We start from the raw sequence: 20,122 nt of genomic DNA, 5'->3' as shown, positions 1-20,122 counted from the left end.
ACACAGAAAGAGAGAGAGGAAAAAAAAGATGCAAAGAGAGTCGGTCTGGAAAGGCAACATTTCTCATTAATTCAAAAGGTCCAGCATTTATTAGCCTCGCCTCTGAGGCTTAACACTGAAAACGCAGAGTATCAAAGCAGACATGATGGGTTAAATAGAGGCTATAATCTAATTAAAATATTACATAGGAGTAAATAGCTCTTTGATAACGATCTAAAGCTTCCATTAAAGAAATAGGTGCTTGAGCTTGTTTTAGGGGGGAAATTATCACTTTAAATACAGAAAACAAGTTTGTGGGGCTCTAATAAGGGAGGCTTCAAAGTGTCATCCTTATTTGACCTATTTTTTTCTCTCGGTGAAAGAAAAGGGCAGGCGAAAGTGGATATAATCAGACTAATAGCCGGGAACTGACAGAAAACGGCACGTTACACTGGGTTAATGGTGCATCCAGGTGTGCTTGAAGAGATTGGTGCTCTTGTGCACAGACCTATTGAAACAAGGGGAAAATAGCAGGATAATGCAAAGCTAAGAAAGAAAACCCCACAGCATTTCATTCTAGATTTCTTTATATATCAAAAAAAAATTTTGGGAATCACTAAGCAGTGGATTATGTGCTACACACCTGTTCCACTTTCAGTGCTTTGCAAATGAGCAGGATTACAAGAAGTATTAGGTATATATACAGTACACACAAAGTTAAAGCAAGGAAAAATAAGGATTCTATAGAAGCGCAGTTAACAGAACTAATATGCCTGTTGCATCTTAGTGAATAAAGGCTTTAGATTAAATGGCATGAATGTTTCTGAAGCGAGCCACGGCACGTTTCTCATCCTCGTGCCGTCTCAACATCTCCAGAGTGGCCAGATGGATTGGGTCCGTTTCCTGAGGATTCTGGGGCTGCTCTCCGTTTCTGTCCTTTGTCTTTGGAGAGGGTTTGGGCTTTGCAATAGTTTTGGCATATTCTAAAGCCTGGTCAAAATGAAATTGCAAAAATGATTTGAGATTGAATGATATATATATATATATATATATATATATATATATAATATCCACATGAAGGTTATAGCCACAATTTAAATATTCTATTAATAATAAATAAATAAATAAATAAAGACATATACACATGTAAACCACTCTGGATGCAAGATATATGATTTACGAATTAAAGGGATAGTTCACCCAAAAATAAAAATTCTGTCATTAATTACTCACCCTCATGTCTTTCCAAACCTGTAAGACTTTCATTCATCTTCGGAAAACAAATTAAGACATTTTTGATGAAATCTGAGAGTTTTCTGTCCCTCCGTTGACAGCTACGCAACTACCATTTTGACACTTCAAAAAATTCATAAAGACATCGTAAAAATAATCCATATAAACTGAACGGTTTAGTCCAAAATTTCTGAAGAGACTTGATCGCTTTATATGATGAACAGATTGAATTTAGGCTTTTATTGACATATTCATATATATATCAACTCACACATCAGTTGTGGTAAACGAAAACTCAAGTAGGTTCATTCTTGTGTGTTACGCAGAACATTTGAGCTTCCTCAAGAAACAATTGACCCTTTTCACATTTCCAGGTTCTTCAAAAGCAAAGGTGCGCGTGTCAAGCAGGTTCAGTTGAGCTTCTGTTTATGTTCGCTGATCAATGTTTATATTAGCCTGGCAAGCCAGACCTACATCAAGATGTTAGGTCTGGCAACTCACCATAGACACGGCTCAATCCGAGGGGCGGAATAAACGTCTGTCTTTCAAATTCACTCTGCACGCAATAGGACAGCACTTCAACCAACCAGAGCGTTTTCCCAACAGCGGAGCTAACGTCAAAGAGTATAGAAGTACCTTCTATACTCTTTGCTAACGTTAGTCGATAGATTCAACTTTTTGAATCTGGCCGGCAAAACTACGAACACATCTTCCTTTTTTAAGAATGACTTAATGTTCTTTGCTCAAAGAAAAACTTAAAGGGATAGTTCACTTTGAAATTAAATTTTGGTATGTTTTAGCTTACCACAAGGGCATCCAAGATGTAGGTGTCTTTTTTTCCGCAGTAGTTTCAATTTTTATATTTTTAGGTCAAACCGTTCTTGTCTGTCAGTCATATAATGCAGGTCGAAGGTCACTGTCTCAAAGAGCATGCACAGAGTCCAAATTAAAACAATACTCTATCGTCCAAATTAAACAATTCCCCATCGTAAGTACACATTGATTGCCCAAGACACGAAACGAGCGGTTCTGCGAAACCGTAGCCAATGCGACATCTAGTGTATATATACCCGCCCGCGCTCTCAGATCATTTGGACGCAGCTGTGTTCAAGAGGTAAAAACTATATAAATTCTGTTCGTTTTCTCACACAAACCGCTCGTTTCGTGTCTTGGGCAATCAATGTGTACTTACGATGGGGAATTGTTTAATTTGGACGATAGAGTATTGTTTTTATTTGGACTCTGTGCATGCTCTTTGAGGTGGTGACCATCGACCTGCATTATATGACTGACAGACAAGAACGGTTTGACCTAAAAATATCAAAATTGAAACTACTGCGGAAAAAAAGACACCTACATCTTGGATGCCCTTGAGGTAAGCTAAAACATACCAAAATTTAATTTCAAAGTGAACTATCCCTTTAACTCCAAGTCCTCCAGAGTCACGGCCAAAGCCGATTCGAAAGACTGTTCGCCAGCAGCCGCCATTCTTTGTTTTGAAGTAGCAGGGAACCGTCGCAACTCTGTTATCATTATGTTAAGCCCGCCCCGCCTACTCTATACACGATGTGATTGGCCTGACCCAATTTAGGTTTTACAGCTCCGAAAGTCAACGGAGAGTTGCTAGACTACCCTGGCTGCAAAATACATTTTGCTGCCGCTAGGGTGCGTCTAGATTTCGTTTTTATGTTTATATGTGAATAAAAGCCTAAATTAAATCTGTTTACAGATTTAGACTACAAACAAATTTAGACTAACGAGCTCAATTCATACGGATTCGTTTTACGATCTCTTTATAAACTGTTTTAAGGCGTCAAATTGTCAGTTGAGTACAAACGGAGGGACAGAAAGCTCTCAGATTTCATCAAAAATATGTTCATTAGTGAACGAACGTCTTATGGGTTTAAAAGAACATGAGGGTGAGTAATTATGAGAGAATTATAATTTTTGGGTGAACCATCACTTTAAGTAAAGCTCATGTTTTTAAGAATGAGATTCTCCTATACCTTCCTCCTGGGAACGGTGTCCTTGTTGTCATTGCCCACTGGGTCCTTGGCTGACAGAGATGGAATCCTACTTATCTTCTTGTTCTGTTCGCGGATCACATTTGAATACAGCTTCTGTCGTCTAATTTTCTCTGCCTGACAGCAGTGAAAGAAAGAGCAGCAAGATTACAAAAGGGAGCTTTAATTACCTAAGCCATTTCTCTCCTAAGGCCCCTCTGTTTCTTTGTACATCCATCCATGAAGCTACTCAACAGCTGCAAATAAAACTCATCATCCCTCCAGAATCAGTGTTAACACCTCTCCCAGGCTGTGAGCGGTAAAAAAACATAAACATTTTACATCAGCCGAGCTCTTTTTGCTTTTTGAGGGCTATGCTCATTAGATTAGTTGGTCCATTTCCATTGTGTTCAGTAACACAAGTCTTTTAAATTCATGAGGAAATGAAAAGAGGGGGTTATTGAGACACGGCCATACTTGACAATTGGACGTAGCAATTAGGGATTAGCTAAATCAATATTCAACAAAGAGAGCACCAATTATCCATTGAGTCTCTTTCATATAACTCCACACACAAATTATTCAGATTTAACAACATTATTTATGAATATCGTCAGATGCTTAAGTCTTTATACAATCTGAAGTGAGTATTTACCACAGCTTCTGGTATTGTGTTTGTTGGTCCAAGACCTCCAAGCTTCACCTCCTGTTTCATGCATTTGTAGTCCTTTAGCGTATAAGCCTGAGAAGACATTTTGTAACGCATAAATATTTATGCACTATCCGCATAACTGTTATAAACAGCAAAGATATTGTGAGAAAAAGTAGGAGAAACTGTCTTGATCTTAAGGTGCACTCATGCAACAATCCACAAACAAAAGCGCTAATCGGGTCAGGCTCCTTCAGGTTCTCAAGGCTCAGCCATTGGTCATGGACACTGCAGGATGGCTGTTTTCCACTCTGATCTGCTTCCCCTTGGGCTGCCACACTAGCTGTTTTACAAATTTATCCCATAATCCTATGAGACATGATGGCGGGCACATCAAGGTGAGGAGATCAAGCTTCTCCCAGGAAAGCAATCTGTTTTATGGTGTAAGAACCGTATAATCCGGACACAGCATCAAGTGGATGTGTTCCATGACATAATGACCCTTAAATTGTGACGTCTTCATGCAGCACTGAACACTTTACTGATCTATGTTATAAAATACTGTTTTATTTACTTCAAACCTCTATAACTTTCTTTTTACTGTAAAACACAAAAGAATATATTTTGAAAAACATCTCAGTGTTTTTTAATCCATTTAGTAAAAGTTTTTGTCCATACAATGAAAGTCAATGGGGTCCAAAATTTGGACCCCATTGACTTTCATTGTATGGACAAATAAATGATGACGGAATTTGTATTTTTATGCGAACTAACACAACTGTTGAGTAAACTTAAATATTCTATCAATGTAAATGGTGGCCGTCGCACGTTGTTGTTGAGTACGTCTGTTCCTAAGAGAGACTTTCCTGCAGAGCTCAAGGTGCTAGAGGACAAAGAGGCTATCATTAAATGCAAATCACCATCTTACCAGCCCTGGTCCGCACAGACGGGGGTGCTGCTTAATCACCTTATCCTCTAACGCTTTTCAATGTCGTCTTTGTGACCGTGCCTTATATCATCATCTCATTGCAATTAAGAGTGTCTTCAATTACTTATACAATTAACCTGCTGTCTGAATCGGCCCACACAATAATCGTTACATCTGCACCAGGCCCCATTGAGATACTGTCATGGCAACTTAAAGATGGTTACAAAGTATAAACAGGACGTTGAAGTCATTGAGCTATTTGTTTTGCTATATTGCTAATTATTACAAGAATTGTGCCATGTGGGTTTAAATCAGTTTTTTTATTTTTTATGATTACTTTGCTGTGTATCATTTCATTTATTTACACTGTGAAACAATATATCAATATATCATAAATGGAATTTTATATTTGAAATTGTTTAAATATTTCAAATTTTTTCGAAACCCTGTTTTTAGCTAAGTAGTGTCAGGCTGTAAGATGCTAAAAGTGTCATACTAGACAAGGTGTGTCCAAACTCAGTCCTGGACGGCCACTGTCCTGCAGAGATTAGATCCATCTTGCCTCAACACACCTGCCTGGAAGTTTCTAGAATGCCTAGTAAGACCTTGAATAGCTGGTACATGTGTTTTAATTTAGGCTGAAGCTAAACTCTGCAGGACAGTGGCCCTCCAGGAGCAGGATTGGACTAGATACATGATGCATGAACGCAAAGCACACTGATATACACACCGTATAATTTGTTTTAGCCTTCAGCTGTCTGAGTTTTTCCATTTGTGAAAGGTAACCTTCTGAGCTGCTTCTGTGGATTGGATTCAGCTGCTGTTCTGATCTATCCGAGCCGAGTTCTGTGTCGCTGCCGTTAGCTCGTCCTATAGGGGGCAGCACCGTGTAAGGAGCAGAGATCTGCGTTGGGAGCACAAAGGGTCCCACGCTCTCCTCATCATTGGGCAAAAGCTCAGGTGGATAGTGGCTGGCCTCCACTTGAGGAGATGTGGGCAATTTTAGTATTGGTATCCTACAGAAACATGGAGCACATCATGAATGCCAAGGCTTAGGGAACATGTTTTGCATGCTCTAAATTTATTATTAAAGTTAACACCAATAAAATCAATGTATTTAAACCTGCAGTGTGTAATTTCTGTAGCATTAGTGGCACCAAATGGTATTAATAAAAGTCAAAAAAAAAGTCAAAAAAAAAAAAAAGACTAAAAATATATATTGTTCATGGTAAAAGTCCTTTTTTTAATAAATAAATACATAAATATCATTAAGTATTTTGGATAGAAAATTTACTCTCTGAACAAACCTTGCCTTGGTTATTTTATATGACGTTTTAAGAGACCATACTCATGAGTGTCTGCAGGGGTCCTCTCAATAATATAATTTCCTGTTTTATGTATTTTTTGTGTACATATTTTTTGTTGGTGTGAAGCCATTTTGTTACAAAAAAAATTATAAGAAATAATAATAAAAGATCATGCCTCACAAATCATACTTCAGGATTTCTTAATCATTTATGATAATTCTTTTTTTCCATTGTGACCCCACAACAGTTGTATCACCCTGGCATTTTTTACTTAATGCTGCCAAAAAAAGACTTGTTTAAAATGGATTAAACATACAATTCATACATATAATGATTTCAGTACACCTATTCTATAATAAGAATGTTTTAAAATTCTTAAACATTCTTATTATAGAATAGGTGTACTGATCATTATATGTATGAATTGTATGTTTAATCCATTTTTTAAAAATAAATTAACAGGTAGGACAAAATATGACCATCAAACATCCACATTAAGCTGGACTAAAAATGACACACCTCAGCCTTAAAAACAATATAGGCTAGTGTATGAACATACTATAAATATGCACACTTGATACTGTGGGTTCATGTTGGGATACTTTCATAAAGTATGTTTGTGGACTTGCCTGAGTCTGTTGTGATTCTTGAATGATGAATTTTCAAATGCATTGGTAAGAGGTTTCCCAGCATGCCTCTGGGGAACACTTCTGTCCACAGCGTATACCACTCCAGAGTGGGGGGTTGGGGAAGATACAACAGCTTTTGGAGCTAATCCCATCTGCCCTTCTGAATTGGGTAGCACAGAGTGATAACCTTGTTGTAAAAAGGGTGGATTAAACAGATCAGGCCTGTCCCATTGCAGTGCTTGAGAAACGAGCGTTAAAATGGTCTCTTTCTGGGAAAGATTCAGTGGCTGTGCTGGATTGGCAGGTGTGTGGAGGTTTATGTTAAGTTTGAAGGTTGGTGAAGCATGACTGTGAGATTGAAGTCCAGACTGGTGTTGTGGTGGATCATGGGTGTAGACCACTGGAGTTTCCTCAGAGTCCTGGGGTTTAAGGTGTGCTCTGGGTTTGGATTCAGGAACCGGTGGCTTGAGCTGATCTTGGTGGTTGCTGGTTCGCTCCCACCTCTTCGGTTCCTTCCTCTCTTTATGGCTCTGCAATAGTAAGGGGAAAAAATAAAGATTGATTTAAAATCTCAAGTCAATTAATACTTACAATACTTACAATACAGATTGTTTCAGAGCACCTTCACAATCATAAACAGGAAAATTACAGAATCACTGATGCAAACTTCATCAAATATGAGACAAATTCAAATTCTGCAGTAAAGCAGCTCTAAAAGGACAATAGTGTCATTATTCAGCTCAAGTCAGTTCAGAGTTGGTTCAGTTGATTTGCTGTGAAAAGTCAATCAATTATGAAGTTCAAGTTCAATTCAGCTATAAGCAGCTCTACAGAAAGACAATAGTGTCGTTATTCAGCCCAAGTCAATTCAGTGTTGATTCAGTTCAGTTCAATAACAGTATTGATGTTGCAAAATCCATCAGTATTTTAAACCCCAACTAAGCAAGCCAAAAATCTGACACTTAAAATGGATTCTGCGTTAAGATGACGAAGCTAAATTCTGGATGCTGTTTTTCAAAGTCTGAAGGCACAAAAAGAATGAAATTAGAATAAATGGAATACTTTCCCCAAATATGATGAGGGCTCTTTAGGCAAAATCCATTTGCACAAAATAATGCCCCTTAAATATTAAATAACAAATGCAAGCATGACAAAGGTTTAGCCAATAGTGTCCCACGCACTCTAATTCTAACTATGTCAGGGCAAGGGCTGAAAGAATCCATCCTATTGAGCAGAGATATGTCCTTATATAACCGTGGCTTCACAGCTATTGTCATGAACGAGAGGAAAGAAAGACAGGAGCATTTATATAATGTTTCTTTGTGGCGAGCCTGGCATGCATGGGGGACCGACGGACATTATTCTTGTGAGGTCTGGAACTGTGCCTCAGCATGTAATGCCTCTGATTTAGCCAACACCAGCTTGCACCATTCTTAATGGGAAAATATTTACACTCCTCTGCTTGCCGGCATTAAGGTGACCGTTCAAGTGCTCAAAATAATGATGCTTCTCCATTCCCCCTCTTTCCTCGGCACAGGCTCCTTTTCAAGACATTTCAGAGGCTCCATTGTGCCTGAACAACTCTATCAGAAATTGCGTCCATCACAGCAGAAATGAAATCCCGGGTGACAGTGTGCCCACTGTGCAGACATTTTCATCTTGAGAGGAAGCCCTCGCAGACTGTTATGCATTAGGCCAATGGGTTGTGCCAAGCAGCCCCACCTACGTCTGCACAGATAGAGATGGATGGAATCAATAAAGTGAGCTCTCTACCTTCAGTTTTTGTGTTTTTTGGAGCCACATCAGCTCGGGATCCCGGACATTGTCTTGACTCTCCGGGCTACGAGCGCTGATAGTCTCGTAAGAGGTTTTCCTGGGCTGTGGGAAGAGAAGAAAGAAGGGTCAGGGGTGTGACTGCTTGATAAGCCTCCTTTTACCAATTCACCTGTTGCCATGTAGATGAAATGCTATTATTTAGCCTCACATTTTTATTCAAGTATTGACTGCAAACAACAGGGGTGAACTGTGCACAGAGAGACCGAAACAAAGACATCCGTGAGAATGAGAAGAAATGGCTGGGCGATAAATTACATGCCGCTTTTGGTGTAAACATGTGCTGACAGTTGTAATTTATCATCCACCTACTCAAAAACGGCGCTGACAGCCAGTCAGGTTTGTCTATAAAATTATTCGACCCTGAGTGTCTGGCAAACTTAACAATTCAATTGGCTTTTTATGATCAACTTTTTATTCTTAATTACTATCCACAGCTCCTCTGAACCGACCTACATGTGTCAAGAAGAGTGTTCTATTGATTCTCTTTAAAATGATTCTCTCGGAGATAAGTGTCTAGATACATCCACGTTACATCAGTGCACTCTCTCAATTTTTCTTAATGTACCCGTTCAGAGGCGGAATATCTACAGCTAATGCTGTAATGAAAATCATTTAGTAAACTTCCAGTCACTTTGGCTGCTGAGGACAATTCTCAGCGATCAATGGTATTGACAGCTTGCGGCTTCCCTGAATGCATGCGGCTAATTCTGAAAGCGTGAATAGAGGAAGGTCAAAGAGACACATGAAGCTGTGAGTGGATTGAGTTGTAACATATCCATCAATAAACAGGCAGCCATGCTGGTCTATGTATTTAACGAAAGGCCATGTGCGCAAGGAACTGATTTGTGAAACACCAGCACCAGTGGTCTTCAATTAGTGGTTCCAAAAAGATGGATGGATGGATGTTTATATTTTTATACAGCAATTGGACTCTGTGAAATAAAGTTTGGAAATCGCACCAAAAAACAGCATTGCAAAACAACGAGCAGGCAATGCGCAAATGTCCATAGCAGCGATCCTCATTATAAATGAAAATATCTATTGGGACAAAAATGTATTGCAATATCCGTTGTTTGTTATGCTGCACGGTTAATAGGAGTCTGCGCATCCAGCTCATTTTCCTGTATCGGGCAAGTATCATTTCGAGTAGAGAGATTGAGCTGTGCTGTAACAGGTGTGTGAGTAGCAGACATCACAGACCTGCCCTTCATGTCCTCTTAGCCGCAGCAGGCCACAACCTCTGCCCCATCCACGACCACTGCCTTTTGTCTGCCATTTTAATAATCTCAATCAAATTGAGGAAATGATCAAACAAAATTGCATTTTGAGCTTCATAAGCTGTGTAATACCTATTCTGTTAAATTGGGGCCCGTAATTGCCTCTTGGGGCGAGACGTGGCACAACAAAGTCAGACGATTGGAGCTTGCCATTTTCCTCAAGACTGGGAAACACAGCTTTTGCGATGAAGACTTCAAAGGGCCGCAATTCTTGAATTGCATTTGGTTGCTATTGTGACCGCCCAGGCAATCTTGATTAGGTGTTTACACTGAGGTAGGGTATACAGTGGCAGAGAGCCGCGGAGCCTTGGTCTAGAGCTATTAAGAGATTGTACATTATGTTTCTGGCTTTGAAGTGAGGGTCTGGGGGATGACGAGGGATTGGGGCTGAGTGCAATGGCAGAAGATTGCACTGCTACTTCTGTCTTTATCAAAGGGGTCTCTGCTGGAGCTCATCATCACTCCCACACATGCCGGTAGGAAGTTGGTGCATTATGAGATTGTGTACATTTAATAACACGGCTAATTATCGGGAGTTAGGGGTTTGTGAAAGAGTAAATAGTGGCTTTTTAAAAGCCCAACAGACGCTCTGATAATGATGTTGAAAACTGATGGGAGCTGAGGGGCTTTTTATTCCCTTTGAAGGAAACGGGGCCAGAAAAAAAGGGCAAAAGTAAAGGCTGTGTATCAAATTTACGAGCAGGCGCTTAGCTACATAACGAACGGAAGGCATGAGGTTTTGTGCTCTCTCTCATAGTAGGCAAATGACAAAAAAAGCAAAACTTTAACCAAGTGGCCAAAGAATTATGATTGCCCTTCATGTGTTACGGTGTACTGCAAAAGCCTTGTTGTATGATAATCTGCCACGAAGAACTGATTTCTTGAAAGAATTTAGACATTCACGTGTTTAAGAATTTCCAAGTCTTTCATTCTAACATAATTTTAAAAATCAATATCAATGTTCTGTGCAACAACAACAAAAATACTGATATATTTCATATCTTTATTTGTGCCCAGGATGGTTTAATAATCATATTTAAATACATTCCATTAATCCTTACCTGGGGAAAAACTTTATCTGACTGATCATTTTCATGAACAAACAAACATTTGTTTACTCTCTTGGAATAATACAAGGAATTTCAAGTATTACAACCTGTTCACAATGAGTTATCCATATCTGTCAATCCTTTTCAGTGGCTTTTCAGAAAAATCTATACAGGTTTACATCTCTTAATCTTTTTAAATGATCTTGACTGAAATTTACTCTCATACAGAATAAAATAAACAAGACTATATAGAAATTTTCCTTTTCTTCTTGGGGAAGTTGCCACTTTTTTTCAAGGGATGTGAAATATAAATAAACTCAAAATAAACATTTGTCAATGAGCCGAATCTTTAAGACTTACAATGCTGCCTTGTAAACGGAATTTGACAGAGCACCATATTTCTTGGAAAGACAATGCGCTGAATTCATACCAGGGCACCGCTGGTGCATTCAGGGCACCATCTAAAGCGGGGAGAGCTTTGCTCTGTTTACCATGTCACAATGCTAACGGCTCTTCACTATGCTAATGTAGCTGATGTGAGACATTAAGGTGGGACTGGGCTCAGATGGGCTGGGTAAGGTCTTAAATTTAGCAAATACACATGAGCCACAGTGTGCAGACAAGCCAACCCTGCCAATTATACCCTGGGCCAGGTGCACTGATAACTAAGAGCCTATTGGTAACCATGCCCCTCTGATGTTCTTAACAGCCACTGTTGTGCAGATCAACTCATAATAGGCACTACATAGACAGACATGATTCATTCTCTTCTCTCTGCTCCATCTGAAGACTCTGTGTCTGCCAAATTAATTTCCGTGACACAGGCAGTGTAGTCTCCTTAAAACCAGGAGCAATGAAAACACCAAGGTCACTTATTCAGATTAAAAGATAAAGGTCAGATCATGATATGGCCTTGTTTGTGCGTTAAAAATTGTGAATATTTATATACAATCCAAAACATGAGGAATGTCTCTAGACTAGATACACTGCTTATTAAATGCATATTCACAACTTGTGATATGCAGTTAACTTAAGTTAACATAACTTAAATACTTAAGTGCTTGTAACTTCAGTTAACTTAAATACTTTATGGCTTCTAAAAAATATAACAGGTGAATACAAAAATTAACAAAACAAGACAACAGTCATTATGTAGTTATTCAAATTAATGGTGAATTACATTTTAAAAAATGATAGCGATACTTCATTCAGGATATTGGGTAATTAAAAATTATTTTATGAATGGAGTCATCATTCGCATGAAAATGTCTATGGAATTACACTAGCCTTGGGCCTAAACTACCCACTATCTGACATTGAGGACGCTGTGCCAGTATGCTGTGTTAGTCCACCCTCTAGTGGTTAGCCATGAGACTTCAATTTGGTCACCAATGCTTCCAGTCAAAAACAGTAGTCAACATTTAAAGTGGATCAAAACCTTTCATCAAAGTTGTACATGAATTTTTAACAATACCCGTTCTTGTCTTAGGACAACTTTGATGAACTTTTTTGATTTTGACACTTCATATACATAGTATATGGTATAAGCTAAATTTAATCATGCAATATCTATAGAAGAGAATAAATTATGTCAGAGAGAAAAAATAAACCTATTCTTTTTCTTAAATGGGGGGAATGTTCCAAAAATACTTACTTGCTTTGTCTCATCTGGTTTATCCTTATGTTGATGAGCTTTCAGGTAAGACCCCTGCTTATGTGTGTTGATACCAAGAGTTGCTTTGTTACGCTCCACAATGTGTTTCTTATCTCTGACTGGCCTCAGATCAGAAAGATGTTGTGATCTTGTCTTCTGGGGAGAAACTGATTTGACATTCAGATGCTTTCCATCATCCCATGCTGTGCCTTCAGAGGACATGGAAGAACTTTTTGATTCGGGGGTCTCGAGAATTTCTTCCTGTTGTGGGTGCAGGTGGAAAGGAGGTGAAGGTGGCTGGGATAAAGTTTTTTCCATCTGAGCTGTGGGTGGATTACTGACAACGACATAATCTTGCCTGCTACCTAGAGAAAAGTTCTCCAAAGGTTCAATACTATCTTCAGACCCCTCAAACGAGTCGAGAGAAAGTCTCTCGTTTAGCTGGTTGAAGACCTGAGCCCCTTCCTGATTCTTCCTCCAGTTTGGGTCGTAGCGCAAGTATGCGTATTCATCTTCAGGGGGAGTTTGTCTGAAATATTTCAAAAAGAGTTAAGAAGAAATAAGTCATAAACACTTAGCTTTAAATTGAAGAGCAGGCTGGGTACGTCCCATTTAGTGCTTTCGGCATTGTCAGTAAGACAGTCTGAATGCCTCAAACAGCCATCAAAACACAAGGAAAAAAAATCAGATACACTTCTCAGCCGAAGCGAAATGGTAATAGCGTGTTCTATTCTCTCCCCCCACCGTCTTCTCTTACCTCTAATGACTATGGGTCTGAAGACCACAATTTGGGGATAGTTTTGCAAATGGCTAATTCAAACATATGAAATAGGTTCAAACTACAACCTAATGTGCTCCTAGCATCATTGGATGAAAAGATCTCATTAAAATAATTAGAAGAGTGCCTCTTTGTTGTGTGCCTCTGAATAGTACAAGATGCTCTTCACATCCCATGATGCCAAATACGAGGCTGCCTGGATGCATGGCACTTCAGCCAATGAGGGCAAAGGGCAAGGAATGGCTCTGTAATGATTCCACCGACATGGTCTTGAGAATGCGCCGTGGGCTCGCAGCTGTGACGGGGTCATTAACATGCAAAGTCTCTCTTGTGTTAATATAAATGTGTCAGAATTAAATCCAATAGGAAACACAGACTCGTTTCATTCTGAATGCGACACTTGAGTCTCTTTAAAGACAATGTGTGCAGTAAAGAGGATGTAAACTAAATGGGTAGTTATTAGCTTCAATGATATTATGTTAAATATTGCTGCATGCCATTAATTCGCAGGATTTCATTCTTGAGCATGAAAATATTATGAGGGAGCTGCTTTGCTTCGACAATAAAGTCTTTGTCAAGGTTTGCCATAACCATTATGAAAAAAACTGTGCATGAGGTTAAGTACCTCTTCAGCGCATCGGCTATCAGTCTGCAAAAAAATTAAAACAAACGCCTCCCGTTTTTATCCCGAGGCAGGTTTTGAGTGGCGGACACAACAGTTGGGCTGGAGATGAAGGAGTGGAGACAGATGCAGTGATCCACACTTCAGATTCCAGCAATCTGTGTTCCGGCAGCGCAGAGAGCTCGTTCATTCATTGGCAACAAAGCAACTGCTTTTTAACAGACTGCTGAATGAGACCTTATTGTGGTAACATCCTGCAAACTAAAAATCTAATTTTCCCTAAATGAGGGTACTTGTTTGGAAAGTACAAACATTAGTGGGTATTTCGGCTCAATTAAAATGCAAGCGCAAACATCATTTTCAAAGACTGTCATTATCTATTAGACATGCGAATAAAAGCTGTCAGTCATCTCGGCTGTTTGCAGAGCCGCTAAACACAAAAAAACTCAGTCATTTTTTTTTGGTGATGTCTTTCATTTAGTTTTTTTGTCAGTATAGACCTTATTCAGAGCAGCGCCATGACAGGTATAAAAGCGAGGCTGTTAGGGATACACTTGTTTTCAGTGGCATCTGCTGTAAAAAGCTGTGTAAAGCTCCTAAATCACTTGAAATTTTCCTCAGCTTACATTGTCTGGAGTTTTTTGTCAATTTAAACTTCTTGGAAATATATTTTCGCAGTGTTTTGTCAGCAGAACAATCCAAAAACACATTAAATAACAGGACACTCACTGAAGAGATATGTCGATCCCTCACAGCCTCGATTTAATTCCCGTAAAAAATCTGTGAATAAGGTTTATTGGCGTTGTTTATTCAGTTTATTTTAGCAACAGAAGCTAAACTTGACATTCAAAACAGAGGGACATTCGATAGGAAATTCACTCTCATTGATACACGGTTCTTAGCCTACAACCTAATACATGAATGCTTGCCTGTATTGCCTTTCTTAGTACATTTAAAACATTTTACCTAAGTTTTACATGTGAAAAATAGATTATAGCAGATGGAAGACACACCTTAAGTGAGACAGTTATGATCCTGGAAAGTCTATTGCTTGGCTCATTCTTCTGTACTTTTGACCTCTGGATCTAGTTACAGGTAACTTTAAAGCAGCTGACAATAAATATTAGATGTGCAACTAAAGCAAAAGGTAACTTTATTATGATCATAGACTGAATCCAACCATACAGAGGTTATCAGGTTGCTATCAGACCTGTTTCTGCTCAAGAACTGAAAAAAATGAAAGAACCCAACATATTCTTTAATTTGGTCATCACCAGCACACCAGAGGCCTGTTGCATGAAGCTAGTTGAACAAACTCTGAGTTTCATTGTAGGTTTAGAGTTGACAAAAGCAAACAAATACAACCTGGTTTAGCTCAGGTTCACAACATTCTCTGTCAACTCAGGTTTAATCCAGAGTTTCCAATTACATCGAAAGCACATGCACCTGAAAGTGCAACACATGCAGCGAACAGCCAATCACACGGAACATGGAGAGCATCGGTTTAATTCAATTTTCGTGAGAGCGCCAGTGCAATTCACTTCTATGTCGAAGATTTTGAGATAGTTATGAAAAATGTCATAAATTTAAATGCGTTTACAAGTCAGGAATAAACACTGCAGTGAAAGTTTGAGAAAGCAGCTAAAAGAAAACATCAGTCTATATCAATGCATTTGATATGAGTTTAAATAATAATTTATATCAGTCCACAACAAGCTAAAAATAAAAAACTTAAGCTTAATCATTTTAAATGCTCTCAGTGTGTGTGTGTGTGTGTGTGTGTGTGTGTATATACATTTTAATGCTAATTTGTATATTAATTGTCAATTTATATAATGATTATATGGATATACTAATATTAATAATAATTCATTAATAATTAACAGAAAATGACAAAGGCTGCTCACTGCAGAGCCATGGGTGAAGTGTGACGTCCAGCTCCCCCTAGACGTCCAGAGAGGTGGAGCTGTACGTCATTTGACTCTGCAGTGGCCACTACTTGGCAAAAGACAGACAATTTTTTCAATCAGATATATGTCACTTTGCTCACAGCTGTTTGATCTGGTTTTGGTTTGAGATCTCTAACCCAGAATAAAACCTGCTCTGTGTAGCATAAGTCCATGGTGATGAACACCGCTAAAAACCAATCCACCTTCTTGAGCCAGAAAAAACAGAGTTTGCTCAAACTAATCTCAAGCTTTCCTGGGTAGCAACTGAAACTGGCTTCATGCAACAGGCCTCAGAGCTTTGGGAACTGGATTTGCTTGACAGAGAGCATATTATGATAACAGATGTATGAAACCTCTATGTGGCGAGCAGGACGAGGTCGAGGGCCGTGGGAGAACGGCACGAGGCCGGTGGCGTGATTGCAAATGAGTGACACCTGCGCGACGCACCGGTCTCGCATCTCTCACGGAGGAGCGGAAGCATAAAGGAGGAGCGACGACAGTGAAGAGCGAGAGAGGACAGGCCTGATTTTTAGTTCATGTTTTGTTTCTGTTTGTGTTGCCAGCAGTCGTCCGTGAGGGGCTGCTGGCTTTTACTTTCATTTTTGTATTTGTGTATTTATTTATTAAATATGTTTGAATGTCCGCCGGTTCCCGCCTCCTTCTTCCCATAACATCTGTCTGAACCCCGTTACATTGGTGCCGAAACCCGGGAAGAAGGAGGGACACGCTGTCGGAGAGCCCTCGCTGCTGGGAGGAATCGCGGTGCTGAGGAGGTCGGGCAGCACGAGGGAGCGTCGGCCGCCGATTGCTGCCCGAGGCGATGGTGCTGGATCGAAAGAAGATCAGGTGGGACGGAGAGCTCGCTGCCGTCCTCCTGGGTCGAGGAGGGATGGCTGCCATCCGCGAGGGAGCGGAGGAGTCGCTCCCGTTCGCCGTGGGCCGGAGGCCCGGAGCCTGTTGCCGTCGGCCATGATGGGGGCGGAGCAGGGGACGGGAGGCTCGCTGCCGGCTGCCCTCGACAGGAGGAGCCATCGCCGTCCGCCAGGAGGCGGAGGAGCGTCGAGCCGTCCCCCAACGGATGTCCAGTACCATCGCATGGCACCGCGAGTGAGTCTCTCAGCTGGTTGAGGGCCGAGTGGCAGTGTGTCCGGGAACCGGATCAAAGATTTTTTTTTTTTTTTTTTTTCTCTCTCTCCCCTCTCTCGTCTCTGTCGCTCCTCATGCTTCCGTCTCCTGTACTCTCGCCTCGTCTGTCCATACCCCCAGGTACCGCAGCCGCCGTGATCGGTCCTCCCGGGGAGGGGGGGGGAGTAGGCGCAGCCTCGGTGGTACCCCCCGGCCTGCGAGGGGCGATGGGGGTATGTGGCGAGCAGGACGAGGTCGAGGGCCGTGGGAGAACGGCACGAGGCCGGTGGCGTGATTGCAAATGAGTGACACCTGCGCGACGCACCGGTCTCGCATCTCTCACGGAGGAGCGGAAGCATAAAGGAGGAGCGACGACAGTGAAGAGCGAGAGAGGACAGGCCTGATTTTTAGTTCATGTTTTGTTTCTGTTTGTGTTGCCAGCAGTCGTCCGTGAGGGGCTGCTGGCTTTTACTTTCATTTTTGTATTTGTGTATTTATTTATTAAATATGTTTGAATGTCCGCCGGTTCCCGCCTCCTTCTTCCCATAACATCTGTCTGAACCCCGTTACACTCTACAAAAGCATTTAGGAGTAGTAAGGATGTTGTTTATTAAAATACAGCATCGACTTGACAAACAGCCATCTGCAATTGCGTAGCTCACAAATTACATGGATATTAACATTAGGATTTTAGAATGTGTAAGGGTCACCATTCCTTGCAAACTTCAAACCATTTTTAAATCACGGTCATAATTTACTCACCCTCGTGTCATTCCAAACCTCCAAATTCCAAATTTCTTCTGTGGAACACATAGAAGATGTTTTGAAGAATGTTGGTAAAAAAAAACTGTTTTGGTTACTACTGACTTCCATTGTGTGGGGGAAAAACGCTGACATTTCTCAAAAATATCTGCTTCATGTTCCACAGAAGAAAGAATGTCCAACTGGTTTGAAAAGACATGAGGGTCAATAAATGATGACAGAATTTTTATGTTTTGGGTGGACTATCCTTTTGAAAATATCCAATATCCAATGTAGTCTCTCAATTAATATGAGGTCATGAAACCTCCTGTATAACAACAATTATACAGGATGAAATAGCATTTTGCATCACAGGAAATGAGCTCTGTAGCACTGTTGTTTTACCTCAGTGGCTCATGTGGTCCCTTTACCCGTCTTGGTTTCAGATCCAGACTATCATAAACATCAAGATGCTCTTCCTCGCTGTCATTCTCAGCACAATGTTGTTTGAAGCTCTCAGCAGAGAGGAGGTCACTGCGCATCTGAAGCTCTCGCTGGTACTCCTTCTCCTGCACCAAACTCTCAGTATCTGACTCTAGGGAATCACACATCAGCTGTAAATCGGGCACATTATCCCTTGGACTAGAGTCTTTGGTCATGTTCAATTTTACTTTTGACTGTTTCAGCGCCTCAGGCCCGTTGAGCTCATGATGGCGTTGTTGCTCAAAGACGATCGTCTTCATGTCGCAAAATCAACAGTAGGAGTGATAAAAACAGCTTTATTTTCAGTTTAATTCAGCAATTAAGCGACATTTTCGTTAAATGTTGAAAGTTCATTCGGTTGTTGACTGACTGTCGTTTCAATTCAGCTGTGTGTAGCCTATGTTGTTAATATGTGCAAAGGCCTTTTTAAAAACTGACAATGTAAATCAATTCTGTAGCATCAAAACATTACCTCATACACAAATCCATAGATATGCTCCAGATTTTATCATTTTTACCTGCGATCTATATCGAAAGATGAGTCGTTCATTGTCAGGTAACGTCAGAGAATGACGGGCTCTGGTAACGTTTCGTTTGCTGAACTGTTGCCGTGGAAACCTAGACGCCACGGCTGTCCGCGCATGCGCAGAACTATCCCCAGAACCTCTTGACGGACAAAAACATGATCTCCGTTACGAAAGACTTGAAGGTTTCTCATTATCAATGTAAACGAAAATCATATGATTAATTTAACCCTTTCATGCATGAATTATGATAACCTCAGTCAGGAGTTTTTATTGCTCTTAGGGCATGAAAAACAAGAATTGATTTTTATTTTATTTTTTGACAAATTTTTCAAAGAGATCTTGAGATGTCCACTTTAGTGGGCAGCATGCGGTTATGGTTTAAACTGAAGATATACTGTATTAAATATAAGACAATAATCAAACAGATAAAGTATGAGAATTTAACAAACTAATCAATACAATTATATAAAATCATGTGAAAACTATAAAATATATACAAAAAATATAAATGCAAAATATTGCAAAGGCTTCATACAACTTCATACAAGTTGCACTTCGCGTATCTTTGATATCAGAACATGAGGACGTGATTCCATCAGAATTTTCTACAGTCTGTCAAGGTACAACTGTGGAAACCACTCAGATGCTCCCTCCAGTGCACCAGAGTATGGATATTTACCCTTATTAGCTGATAATTCTGATTATGTTCAAGATGGACATGCACATTTCTATCATAGCCCTCCTCTGTGGAAAACCTAGCGATACGTTTTTTCAATCTCATCTGAAATGATCAGTGTTGGGGGTAATGCATTATGTAACATGCATAATGCATTCAGATTACTTTTTTGATGTTACAAGTAAAGTAATGTCTTACAAGTAACATGCATTACCTAATCAGATTACTTTTTGATCTAACAAGTAATTAACTACAAGTAATGTGCATTACCTAATCAGATTACTTTTTGATGTAACGAGTAAAGAAACGCATTACAAGTAACATGCAATACGTAATCAGATTACTTTTTGATGTTATGAGTAAAGAAATGCATTACAATAACGCACATTACATAATCAGATTACTTTTTGATGTTATGAGTAAGGAAACGCATTACAAGTAACATGCATTACGTAATCAGATTACTTTTTGATGTTATGAGTAAAGAAGCGCATTACAAGTAACATGCATTACGTAATCAGATTACTTTTTGATGTTATGAGTAAAAAAACGCATTACTATAACATGCATTATGAAATCAGATTACTTTTTGATCTAACAAGTAAAGTAATGCATTACAAGTGTCATACATTATGTAATCACATTACTTTTTTCGATGTCAATGAAAATTACATTCT

At 39.8% G+C, this 20,122-nt stretch overlaps 1 protein-coding gene across 1 annotated transcript; it reads right to left on the bottom strand.

The window, feature by feature from the left end:
• Nucleotides 1-406: 406 nt before the first annotated feature.
• On the bottom strand, nucleotides 407-18,799 carry jhy (junctional cadherin complex regulator). The gene is made up of 8 exons (XM_082157099.1): nucleotides 18,165-18,799; nucleotides 12,545-13,073; nucleotides 8,502-8,606; nucleotides 6,729-7,258; nucleotides 5,523-5,808; nucleotides 3,871-3,957; nucleotides 3,219-3,353; nucleotides 407-969 (listed from the first exon to the last, which is right to left on the bottom strand). Exons 1-8 carry the CDS (start codon nucleotides 18,500-18,502, stop codon nucleotides 784-786), a joined length of 2,196 nt encoding a protein of 731 aa, XP_082013225.1. The 5' UTR covers nucleotides 18,503-18,799; the 3' UTR covers nucleotides 407-783.
• Between the last annotated feature and the right edge of the window lie 1,323 nt (nucleotides 18,800-20,122).

The sequence above is a fragment of the Leuciscus leuciscus genome, assembly GCF_965113295.1.
Source record: "Leuciscus leuciscus genome assembly, chromosome: 24".
Classification (NCBI taxonomy): domain Eukaryota; kingdom Metazoa; phylum Chordata; class Actinopteri; order Cypriniformes; family Leuciscidae; genus Leuciscus; species Leuciscus leuciscus.
This window is presented reverse-complemented; position numbering and strand designations above follow the sequence as displayed.